The sequence below is a fragment of the Trachinotus anak genome, unplaced genomic scaffold (genome assembly GCF_046630095.1).
Source record: "Trachinotus anak isolate AG129_WGS33_773 ecotype Australia unplaced genomic scaffold, CSIRO_AGI_Tana_v1 ptg000013l, whole genome shotgun sequence".
NCBI lineage: Eukaryota > Metazoa > Chordata > Actinopteri > Carangiformes > Carangidae > Trachinotus > Trachinotus anak.
This window is the reverse complement of record NW_027273864.1, coordinates 4389189-4401713: the sequence shown is the minus strand read 5'-3', so window position 1 is coordinate 4401713 and position 12525 is coordinate 4389189. Positions and strand designations below refer to the sequence as shown.

Sequence of the window (12525 nt, the reverse complement as noted above, 5' to 3'; positions counted from 1 at the left end):
TGATGAAGAGTGGTGTGTTTTCCTCCCCAGCCTGGATAAGTTACAGTGTGGAGAACACAGTCGATATCACAGCTGGTCATCCACTCTGCTCCGCTCTCTCTGCAGAGGAAAATCCTCTTTGTGTATTTCACTGTTGTGTTTCATCACTCTGTGAGGTTCAATAAATTCCAGTAGTTATTTTGTCGTTAAGAAAAGATTATTGAACTTAGAACCTTAGACCCAAGGAGACCTGAAATGTCATTTAATCGAAAGCATTAAATCCTTACTCATATTCATATTCTTCTTTTTATCATCTTTGTTCAGATGTCACTGATTTAAATAAAGGTTTTAAACTGTACGTCAACATTTTCGATACAGTTCTTGGTCAGCCACTTTAGAAGTTTATCTTCTTTTGTTAAATAAATATTTCATTATCTTATATTTATATTTATATTTTCTTTATGTAAGATCTCAGGTATCATATACTAGTATAAAAAAAAATTAAACTGATAGCTGAATTGGTATTTAACTTCATCAAATCTGTGTCTACTTCCCTGTATTTCCTAAAATGCCTTTCAAGAAGCTGTCATCCACTCCCTTGGATTGAGTCACACCAGCTGACCTTAATCCATTACTAAGTTAGTGTGTAAACTCCTTTAGTTGTTTCAGACTGATGATTTACTAAAATGGGTTACACCATTATGTAAAGAACCTGGATTACTAGGAAATATCCATAGTACCATCCAATTGAAAAACAATCGGCTATCAAGCTACTAAATTACTTTTCTGCCACTTTTGTGTAGTTAACTAGTGAAAGTACAAATGATTTTGGGCCATCAATTGGATTTTTTATTTTTTATTCCTAATGTTGCTTCTCTTCTGTAACTGAACCGTCTTTGACCAACTCCGACCACTGTGAAGGTAGCTCAGGCAATGCATTCGTCAGGAAGTCACCACCACACAATTGCCCTTTGTGTAGTGAATGTGTAAAAACCAGTGCTCAAACAGCGACGTCATCATGGATAAACCTCTTGAATCTTGGCCTGAGGAAGAATCTCTATGGCCATACTTGAGCAGTTACTGTACACAAAACCAAAGCTGACATTCCGGCAGCTGCCTATGAAAAGTGGGGTATTTTATTTTATTGGTTTATGTCTGACCTGTGGCAAGTGGGCACTCTTTGCAAACTAGATTTCTCTCTTGTGTGGCTTTGCTGTAGTTCAACTTCTTCTCGTGTAAAGTAATTGGTAGTTTAAGTAGCTCTCCCACCACTGGGTATTGCTGGACCATGTAATGCACAATGGCCGAAACCTTTTCCCATACACAATCATTACAAAAAGAGAATTTGTAAAACAATCACTACATTTTTCTCAGTGTCACAAATACCCTGATTTGACTCATACAGTCCAACAAAATTTGGTTAGTTCAGAGGAGCCGCGTTATTAAATTACATAATCCAAATCATCATGTGTGCACGGAGCTAACAGGAAGTCAGCAGGCTCAGCTCCACTGTGCATGCTCTGTGTTAGTCCTTCCCACCAAACACACAGAGGACTGAAACAACATTTCAGTATTCTCAGCAACTTCCATATGAGTGAATGGGGTGCTACCTGTGAACGCAGTATCCAGTTTTTGTTAATGCATAATCATCTATTCTGTCATTACTGACCTAAACTATTTTTGATTTTAGATATGTTGTCTTCATTTTGTAAAATCTGATTTAAAGGATCCCAGTTTACATGATTACGAAACTCATTTTGATGAAGACTCAGGTCAGATATGTCGACTATAGTCTACAACTCTACTCTCACAGAGTCACATAAATTAGCAAGCTAGTTTTTTTTCAGTTGGCTTGACTAGCTAAACATCAGTTCCACCTGACAGTTAGTAGTCTGATCCCGATTTTTCCTCTAGTGCCAGCACGAGGATGATATTTGTAGTGTTGAAAGATTCCTTGTCCCAAGCTGAAGAAATACGTGTGATAAAAACAGCGTTGTTCCAGCTGCAATCACACAATGAACAAGCTGTAACTGTACAATTTGTACAAACACTTTCTGGAGCTATTACTTTTATGCATTTTACACATTTTATGTTGTATGTTAAATGTTTCATTGATAATTAATAGAAACATTTTAGCATCTTGATCAGCACAGGAGAACTTTAACTGCTTTAACTGTTTGACTTGTTTTATCAGACTGTACTGTGCTTTCTGTGGTGGCCGAAACTGTGTGTCATGGATGCCTTGCACACGTTTTAACTGCACATCAAGTTTACCTACAGGTACAAATAAAGTAAACCTGAACCTGAACCTGGCAGACCCCCCTTCATGCACAGTGAAACCCTTGTAGGTGATCCAGAATGTGGGAACCCACCTGGTCTTGGATCAGTCCAAAAGGGCACATGTCACTTCACTGCTTACAGATCTACACTGGCCTACCTATGGCTGCCTGAATCACATTCAAGTCACTGCCTTCAGAGTGGCTTCTGGGTCTGCAACCATCAACTTGAACTCAGTCATACAGCCTTATGCTCCTTCTTGGCCACTGTGTCATCTGGCATTGCCATCTCTGCAACAAACAAACAAGGCAATCTCAGTCCAGACTGTTCTCATCTGTGATTCCCCGATGATGAAACAAGCTACTGAATTCTATCAGAGCAGGGGTGTTCATGTCTATCTTCAAGAATCTCTTGACAACACATCTCTTCAGAGAGTGCCTCCTCTCCTAACAGCTCTAGTACCCTAACATGTCAAACTAACACTTACTTGTTGTTGCACTTCTTTACCTGATCTCCTTACACTGATTAAATAGATGTAATACTTTCCACCTACACTAAGGTTTCCTACTGTGCTGAAGCTTTAGTGATGTTGCGTTGGATAAAAGTATCTGCCAAATGAGTAAGTGTTTATGTAAATGTTCAGATTTAAATTAAATTGTAATAACTGTGGTGAATCTCTGATTTCTCATCTACCACCAGCATCCAGTCAGAAATGTCCAAAAACTTGCAGCATCGACATTCCCATCAGCCCTAGCTGTCCTTGGCGTTTAGGCTAATTAGCAAATGTTAGCGTGCTAGGATGGTTAACATTATACCTGATGAAACTCACCATGTTAGCATTGGTCTTGTCAGCATATTAACATGCTGATGTTAGCATTTAGCTTAAAGCACCACTGTGCCTGTATAGCCTCACAGAGCCACTAGCATGGCTGTAGACTGTTAGTCATGTTTTAACGAGCGAGCAAAGAAAAGAAACGTGTTCAGAATGACAACTGAAGCTCTTTTATTAACTACTCCTTCACTGCAATGGATTTGTCTGTGAATGATTGCTGGACATTGGGACAGTAATGATGAATCTTAAAAAAATCTTTAAAAAAAAAACAAACTTAAAATCCTCCTGTTTGATTCTGACATTATCGTCTTTCTTCTATTTTACTTCATATTAGACGTAGGAAATATGTTGTGATGTCAACTGTTTAGTTTTTTTTCTTCAAAGTAAAAGCAGAATGCAAGCTCCAACAGTAGTCATTCTTTTTTAAACAGCACTTACAGTGTTACAGGCTGGATTTTCTTCTTTAAATTGCAGTTGTGTCAACACATCACACTACAGACTTATGGTTCAGTCCTTTGAGACTGAGCTGTGACTGCAGGACTGATTCATATTTGCTTTGGAGGGATTACACAAGACTTTGCGCCAAGATTTTCTTTGTGGGACGCAGGGAAAACACCAGCATGCATTATTCTACTCTGGTGGGAGATGGCAGAGGAGAATAAAGCGATGGAGAGGCAGAAAATACAGAGAGCGGGAATACAGACAGAGAGAGGGAGTGACAATAGAATGAAAGAGATGAGACGATCCTCTGAAGACCACGCTTTGTAGTCTGTGTTGGTAATTTGGTCCACAGCTCTACTCTGTAATTGTCCCTATGATTAAAACTAGAAAAAGATGTTGATTGGTTCTTCATCTTTGATGGATTCTGTCTGTCTGTCTGTCTGTCTGTCACGTGTGAAATCTCAGACACCGCTGACTACACAGACAATCCCCTGGGGACAGAATCTCACCATTACGTTGTAAGAATTACGAATTGATCCATAGTAACGGCCAAAAGAAGACGACATTTGCTTTATTCTCAATTCTGCTCTGTTCCATTCCAGTCCATTTTTGTTTTTTGGACAGTTTTCATCATCTTAACCATGACATGAACCAAATATACAACACAGGGATATGTTTGTTACTAGTTGGCCCCAGGAGGACTGCATCATTTGTGGTTATTGTTACTGTTGTCTGAGTTCTACTTGCTCAGTCATGAGGGACTGACGAGAGTGTTTCTGTTAGATGCAGTAACAGCAGGAGAATTCATTATTCTAGTTGAGAAAAGCAACTGAATTAAAACTGTGTGTTGGTTCACCCAAATCCCCCCAAAAAAACCCCAAAAAACCAACCTAAAACACATGCCCCCTTTTCGACAAAATTGTTCCAGGTACTAAGCAGCCCCAGGAACTAAAATCAGGAACTAAAAAAAATCCCTTTTGTGTGTATCTGTTTCTACAGCGTCTGGAAAAACTGTGAAGATGGCAAACTAGTCTGACAACAGAGTAACAACACAAACGCAGTTGTTAGGGCTGTTGCTCTGTCACTTAGGATCTGACTAGCTCAGCTGTGGTGTATAATGGGTCCAGCTAATTTGCAGCCCAATGCAGGTGTGTCAGAGAAGCTCAACATCAGCCAGACAGGAGAATCTAGGAGTTGTTAAATATTTATACTCATCCGACCGTCACCCCTTCAATTATTATCAGGTGCTCAGCAATTAACCTTTCCGAGCTGCAGCGAGTTCTCTGTGGACGTTTTTGCCCCACTTCTTGTCTCACAGGTAATACAAAGTGTGTCCCGTCTTACTGGAGGAGGCTGCTGCAGTCTGAGAAGAAGACTGCAGACATCAGACGTAAAGATGGAAACTACCGATCATAAAGTATCAGGTCTCTATCAAGAAAACTGACTGTGACTATAAGGTTAGCAAGTCTTCATTATGAATTTTGATCACAAATAACCAAAGGCGTGCACTTAGTGCGAACTTTCTACATAACTGAACTTAATTAAATAAAAAAACTAAGTTTCTGTCTTTTCTCTCTCTCTATCTTACTTTTAAGACCTTGTATGTTTTTAGTTTTTAATCTCAATTTAAAAAACATATTTTGGCACCCAGTGCTTCCATAATATATGAATGAAGTTGTATATAAATTGTAGCAGCTCTGAGGCTTGCATCTAACCACTTTATTCAACCCAAACACTTCCTGGGCCATTCAAAAGTACCACCTCCAGAGCAGGGACCTTTTTTTAGGTCCAGAACAATGGAACTAAATTCAGACCCTGGTTCCTCAGGTCAAAATGCAAGCAATGGTTGAGTGTGGAGAAACTTCCAGAAGGACAACCATCACTGCAGCACTCCACTGATCTGGGCTTTATAGGCAGACAGAAGCCTCACAAAAATGCACCTAAAGGACTCTCAGACTGTGACAAATGAGACTCTCTGGAAACAGTATTGAACTGTTTGGCCTCAAGTGTCATGTCTGAAGGAAACCAGACACCGCTCATCACCTGCTCAATATCATCCCAACAGTGAAGCATAGTGGTGGCAGCTTCGTGCAGGGACATGGACACTGGTCAGGGTTGAGGGAAAACTGATCAGACAAATTACAGAGATATCTTCTGAGAAAACCTGGTCCAGAGAGCTCAGGACCTCAAACTGGTCTGAAGCTTCACCATGTGACATTCCCCATCCACCCTGACAGAACTTGAGAGGACCTGAAGAGAAGAATGGCAGTCCCCAAATCCAGATGTGGAAAGTTTGTCGCTTAACATCCAAGTAGACTCGAGGCTGTAATCACTGCCAAAGGTGCTTTGACTAAGTACTGAGTACTTTTTAACTTTTAACTTTTTAGCTTTTTAATAAATTTGCAAAAAATATTTGCCTCCTTATTATGGGAGACTGTGTGTCGATTGATGAGGGAAAAACTATCAAATAATGATTTAAGAATAAGGCTGCAACATAAAAAAATGTACAAAGTGAACATTTTCAGAACACTTTCTGAATGCACTGCAGTGTCTGGGTTCTTGCTGCAGTTGAAATGGACTCACTCTGCTAACAGAGCTGAGTCATGCAGTGGTTTTGGTTTTGTTTGTCCAGTACATTGAAACCTCTGTTGTATTGTGGTGGAGGCAGGTATCTCAGAAACCGACACCTCAAGAGGAAAATATCTTCCAGTAATTTGGGTGAACTGACCCCTTAAGCAATTTTCTAAAGCCGCGGTTTTTCATTTTTCATGTTAATTTTCTGTCACAACTTCACTCTTTGTGTTTTCCATTGTACTTGCTGCAGCTTGTCACCAACACTGAAACTCCCCATGACAGTCATGCGTCTCAATATTGGCGATATGGAATGGAACAGTAATAGAATATCACTCTGTGACAGCAGATTGCATGACCGTGTGTGTGTGTGTGTGTGCAGAGATATTGCTGCAGATGGATAATAAAGCAATCTGTTTCTGGATCTTGTAATTTAAAGCGCTCCTCTTCCCCCAGCCCTCCCTCCACAGCTCATCTCCCATCTCATCTCCACCAAAATTAGATTGGAGAAGCTGCGTACGGCTGCCTTCGCCGTATTTATATGTGTGTGTGTGTGTGTGTGTGTGTGTGTGTGTGTGTGTGTGTGTGTGTGCGTGCGCACGTGGACATGCATTAGTAAATGCACGTGGATGCTTGTGTTTGTGTTTTCTTTCCCTCTTTCTTCCTTTATCTCTCTTATACACACACACAAGGCAAACTTTCCCCACATTATCATAAATTAACATTATCATTCCCCTGTTCTGCTTTATTTGGCTTTCATCCGACTGACGCCGATGTGTGACTATATATCCACATGTCTTAAATGACTTATCGATTTTTTGCTCCCCCATTTCTCCTTCCGGTCCCTCCTCAATTTGCTCACCTGTTACTCCGGGGTGTCTTTGTGGGATAAAAGGATAAGTCATCTTGCTGTGTTGTGGGACACAGAGTGTGCACAGAATTAAAAAAGGCAGGAGCCTGTTTGAGTAGAAAAAATCATTTGTCTTCAGGGTGAGGTTGATGCTAACGGCTGCTTTGGGTAAAGTCAGAATGAAGATGGATGCTGTCAGTGGAAAAGGAGACAATGAGACATTTGCTGATACCAAAAATGTCTGTGTGGGAAATCCATAATCTGTTGTCTGATTATAATCTCTTACAATTAAGCAAGGGAATTAAGCAAGATTCAAATTAAGCAACTCTAACATCATGACTTTCATTTTTGAGTTCAGTCTTGATAGGCAGGTCTTTTACTACTTAAAAGATGTTGAAGGAATAGTTCAGACTTTAGGGAAATATGCATTTTATGATTGATCAGAGTGGGATAAGAAGATCAATATCAATCTCAGGTCTGTGTGCATTTATGGAGAAGTACTTAACATAGCTTAGCATTAAGACTGGAGGCAAAGGAGAAACAGCTTGCCTTGCTAGCTCTGAATCTGACAGCTTAAAAGAGAACTGTACTGACTTAGCACTTCATGCTATAGGACTCACAATGAACAGTTACGAGAAGAATCAAAATCAAAAGTGTAGCAGAACCACACAGATATCAGACGGTTGACAAAGGATACACACCAGAATCATTTCCTGTATCTGTGTCACATGGGTTTTGCCACCTCCCCGCCCCTTTAGAGAGGCAATAAGCAGCAGGTCTGAGTCTGTTCATTTCAATGGGAGAAGTGAACGTGATCACAGACTACGACTGATTCTTTCTCTCCATAGTCACTGAGATAAATTTTTTCTGTTTTTCAGACGGACAGATTGGAAGATAATTAACTTACTTTAAGACCTGTCTCTGCCTCAGCAACACACTCCTGCGAGATCTCACAACAGATCTCTTCTGGTTTTACTGCTGCTGATGTCGCTTTCCAATCACAGACGTTTAAACTTATACATGAAACCATGACTTAAAACTGGAATAAAACTTGTTTCTTCCTGAATAACACTATTACTGTTATTATCGAGTAACTGTTTTTGGAGGGAAAACAGAGGGTATTATTGGACTGATAGATCTTGTTCTGGGTTGATCAGATATTAAACTGCAGATAAAAACGAGCTGCAAAGTCAGACACAAATTCAAACTGTATCTAGTGTTGTATTGTTGTTATGTTTTGACATGAACGAACAATCACAACCACAACCACTTAAGATACAGGAAGTGTAGACCATTTCCTATCATTGGTGCTGCTTGTAATGCGTCATCTTCTTTTAGAGAGTATCTTTGGAGATATTGTCTTCTTTGAGCAGAGATGAGGAGGCTACATCTTTCTAACTCCACACCCCCAGATTTTTTTACTTTTCAAACTTGCAGTGAGACTTCATGCAGCCCCCTCAGGGGCCATAAAGTCTTTATACAACAGTCTTTTCATGTGTATGTAGAGCTCCCTGAGACTTTGATGTGTATTAGGGTAATGTAGTGCACATTTAGTGTTGTGAATGTCACTAGTTTAATCTGCATGTGCATAAAGGGGGATAATATTCTGGAGCTTTTTTCTGTAAATGTCTTGGTGAACAACAGCTAGGCCCACTGACTGTGTGATACTACCCACAGTCTTCTTGTCACAGTGTTGAAGTTCCCACATTTGATATCTTTCTGCTTGTGCAGAGACCAAAATCAAATCCTGTTCTGTTCTGTTCCAACCATATCTGGCAATCAGTGCTTCACAGACATAATGTCCCAATGAAAAAACTGTTCATCAAGAAATAGTTCCAGCATGAGACTCCCCCTAAAACTTACTAAACCTTGTTCTTTTTTCTAATATTTGTGCTTATGTCTGAGTTAAACAAGACTAGATAAGATAGATGCAACTTCAGTCATAGTATTTTTGAATTCTGGACAAAGCCAGGTTAGTTATTTACCCCTGCCTCCACTCTTCATGCTAAGCTAAGCTAACCCTGTCCTGACTCCAGCTCTGCACTTAATGCACAGCCATGAGACTGACATCGATCTTCTCATCTCCCCCTGGGAAAGAAAGCAAGTAAAGCTACTCCTTTACAACAAGACAACAGACTTTACAGAGCTGCACATAAGCAGCAGCATTATGTATACATGCTTTGAAGTCCTCAAGTCGTCTTGACATTTGTCCATCATCCAGCTCCTCACTGAAGCTACGTCCTGCTCACACAAAGTGAAATATTCACACTGGATTGTTCTGTACAAATTTCTGTGCAGTTCATCCTGATATATTTGGAAACTCCTTCAGAAACTTTCTATAATAATATATATATAATATTTAATTTAAAATAAAGGTCTGATCGACTCTTTGACACGTGTTGTGTGTTCATATGTACATGTGATTCTAATCTAATTCATGGATTAAAGCAGATTTTCTCACTGCTCTGACTCCATGAACAAGGTAGAAGATTTCATATCAAAACTATTTTCATGAGATAAAATAAATGGAAAGCTATAAAAACAATGTCTAAACAGTGTGTGTATGTGTGTGTAGCATGTTTCTGTACCTTGGTTAGTGTCAAAAATGTTGACGTTCTTGGTGAACTTGGAGCTCTGGTGTCCTCCTCCTTGACGCAGCCCTCCAAGCAGACACAGCCTCCCAGCTGTGTCCCACAGCACACCACCATATGACCGTTTACAGGGCATCATGGGTAGTGTAGTCCAAGAACGTGCCTCTGCATCATACACCTCAAAGGCCTTCACTGGCCTCTTACACTGACGTCCACCTTAAAGATGAGGTAAATCAAACAGTATAAATCTGCTTGTAGAGTGTGAGCTGAAGCTGCAGGAAAACAAACTGCATAGTTTAACACACAAAGTTAAAGTATTGTAGTTTGAACACAGCTGCACTAGTGCGAATGTACCTGCCACGTAGAGCTTGTTCCCAAGCAGATTAATGTTGGCATCGTAGCGTGGGGTCGGCATGGAGGGAAGTAGCGCCCACACGTCCTTTCGAAGGTCATACTGCTGCAGGATGCTGCGAGGGAGCAGGTCAGCACCCATTCCCCCCACAGCCAGCGCCCGGCCATCTGCACACACACACACACACACACACACACACACACACACACACACACAGAGTTTCTGTCACAGGGCTTTTACATATTTACAATTTACAGCATACTAAGGCCACTGTTTTCATGAAATGCATCTTATGGATTTCAGTTTATTCTGAGAAATATCATCACAACAATACTCCAACAATAACAACAATCAGCCTGTGAAAGCTCAACCCCAGCTGGTGGAAACACCTCACTGGCGCTTTATGAAGTGCTAAAAATCTGCCAGGCTACAGAGCTGGCTGAGAAGCTAGCTCGTGACGAGGCAAGAGACTGTGACAGACACGAGGAGCACAGGGCGGGCGCAGCAGCAGAATAAAAATGCAGAGTCCATGTCTGGCACCTTAGTACAACACCTCTAGCATAAGAATGGAGGTGGGTGAGAGGGTGAGAAAACGCAGCATTTATCATCAGACTGAAGAGGAAAAAGAGCTGCAGGGGAACAATCTGCATTTTTATTATGTTTTTACTCTATCAATTTTTCATGTGTTTCATTACACAGCCTTTTAATTTAAATTTTTACCTCGATGCATCGATGTTACATAAATAACAAAAGGGGGAAAAAAAAGTTTTCCCAACAGGTTATATTCATTTTCAGGAGAAGAAAAGCTCATTATCTAAAGTTCATCATCTAATATCTGAAAAATAATGATCCTTCAAATGTCAATATTAATGGCATAATTTAGTCAATATCCATCCAATATCTACCCATTTAAAAATACCATATTTATTTTAATCTGGCCCTATCGATATATTTGTCAGACTATTTGTCTCTTTCTCAGCTGCTGGGGATGAGTTTGGGGACGAAACTGCGAGCAAAGGGCCAAGGATCGAAGATTGGTCAGGGAGATGGAGAGAGTCGCACGATGAAGCCTATATGCAGCCAATGAGTCTGTGTGTATACACATCTATCTGTGTTCCTGCAGACACTGACAAATGCACCGGTGGACTGAACACAAACTCATCCATGGCTGCAGAGAAGAGCGCTTCTTTATATAGACCACTGGATGAATTTCAAAATGTGAGAATAAATCTGCGTGTCAGGGCCCAAACTCTGCTCCACTGAAATCAAACTGGAAAACCTGCCTCAAAGACGTCTGAGTTTACTATGAATTGACTGAGGTGTTGTTTCAAGAGGTACTTGTACAGTATGTTCAAAGTTGAACTCAGTCATTAAGGGTCCAGCATTGTACAGACACAGAGGGACCACACACACCCGTATTTCCTCAGTATGTTTTGTCTTGTTTATTCAGTCACTGACAGCTGTTTGTGTTTGTGAGACAAAATCAAGCTGAGGAATTAAAGCTTGAATTTGAAGTGTATTACATGATGATTAGATTATTTATCTCTGTGATTCATCTGATTAGTGTATTAAATGTAATTTCAGTAACATGTAATGTTTACAGCAACTACAGTGAAAGGAGACTATTTTAATGCTCCTATTAACATGTCAATATGATGATCAACAGATGTTTCCCTGTCTAGTTTTGCTGGGAGCCGCTCGTCACGAGTGAAAAACAGACGAGATGTGGAATCTGTAGATCACACGGAGCAGCAGCAGGTGTGGTTAAATCGCACATTTATGAGGTGCTATAGAGGATATTTCAAAATATCTTGATATATATTCTGTATTGCAATGTAGCCTAAAAATATCATGATATTTCATACTTTGATGATGAATAATATAACACATTACCTGCTGCCTTTATGGAAAAATGATATAACCAAAACAAAGTTCATGTTTAGGTTTGATGTTTTTATGCATATGAAACTGAAAATTGATAAATAAGCCACATAATGAGATACTGTGACAGAGTAGCAGACTGATCTCCTTACTTAAAGATGACTGAGAAGGTTTTGTCTGGAGCTGCAGTAGCTGTAACAGTTTTTCACTAATTTGACAGATAAGTTCTTTTGTACTAATATGAGATTTATCCCACACAGCTCATTCATTTTAATTAGCTCTACCTTTTTCTCAGCTTTGCACACAACACCACACCAACTTATTATTATTATTTAGTGTGGACAGTTAATAAGTTGTGATCCATACCCTTCACAGTGATGGATATACCCATCAGCGCCTCCCGTAGAGAGTTCCTCTTCCTCCACCTCCCTTCTTCTGTGTTGTACATCTCCACCACCTTCAGGGGGCTCTGGTCCTCTCCCACTCCTCCCACTACCAGGATCTGCTTTCCAAGAACGGCCACAGCTGCCCCAGCACGTGGGGTGGGCATCGGGGTCAAACTTATCCACCGGTCGCCCTGCAAACAGGGACAAGGAGCTGCGTTCAGGCAGAGCAGGAACATCCAAACCCACAGAGGACAGGTCAGCTGTTAAAACATCTGGTTACATCTTTGTTAAGAAAACTGTGTCAGGTTATATTACCAAGGTTATATTCCCTCGCTCACATGTGCCACACTTAATACTAATGACAT

At 40.4% G+C, this 12525-nt stretch overlaps 1 protein-coding gene across 1 annotated transcript in view; it reads right to left on the bottom strand.

Moving 5' to 3' along the window:
• The window catches only part of klhdc8a (kelch domain containing 8A), a 43217-nt gene that overhangs the window by 8953 nt on the left and 21739 nt on the right, over nucleotides 1-12525 (bottom strand). The window contains exons 4-6 of the mRNA XM_071494248.1: nucleotides 12141-12351; nucleotides 9896-10060; nucleotides 9539-9757 (exon numbers count right to left, since the gene is read on the bottom strand). Of these exons, the coding sequence (XP_071350349.1) occupies nucleotides 9539-9757; nucleotides 9896-10060; nucleotides 12141-12351 (595 nt within the window). The remainder of the gene's footprint in view (nucleotides 1-9538; nucleotides 9758-9895; nucleotides 10061-12140; nucleotides 12352-12525) is intronic.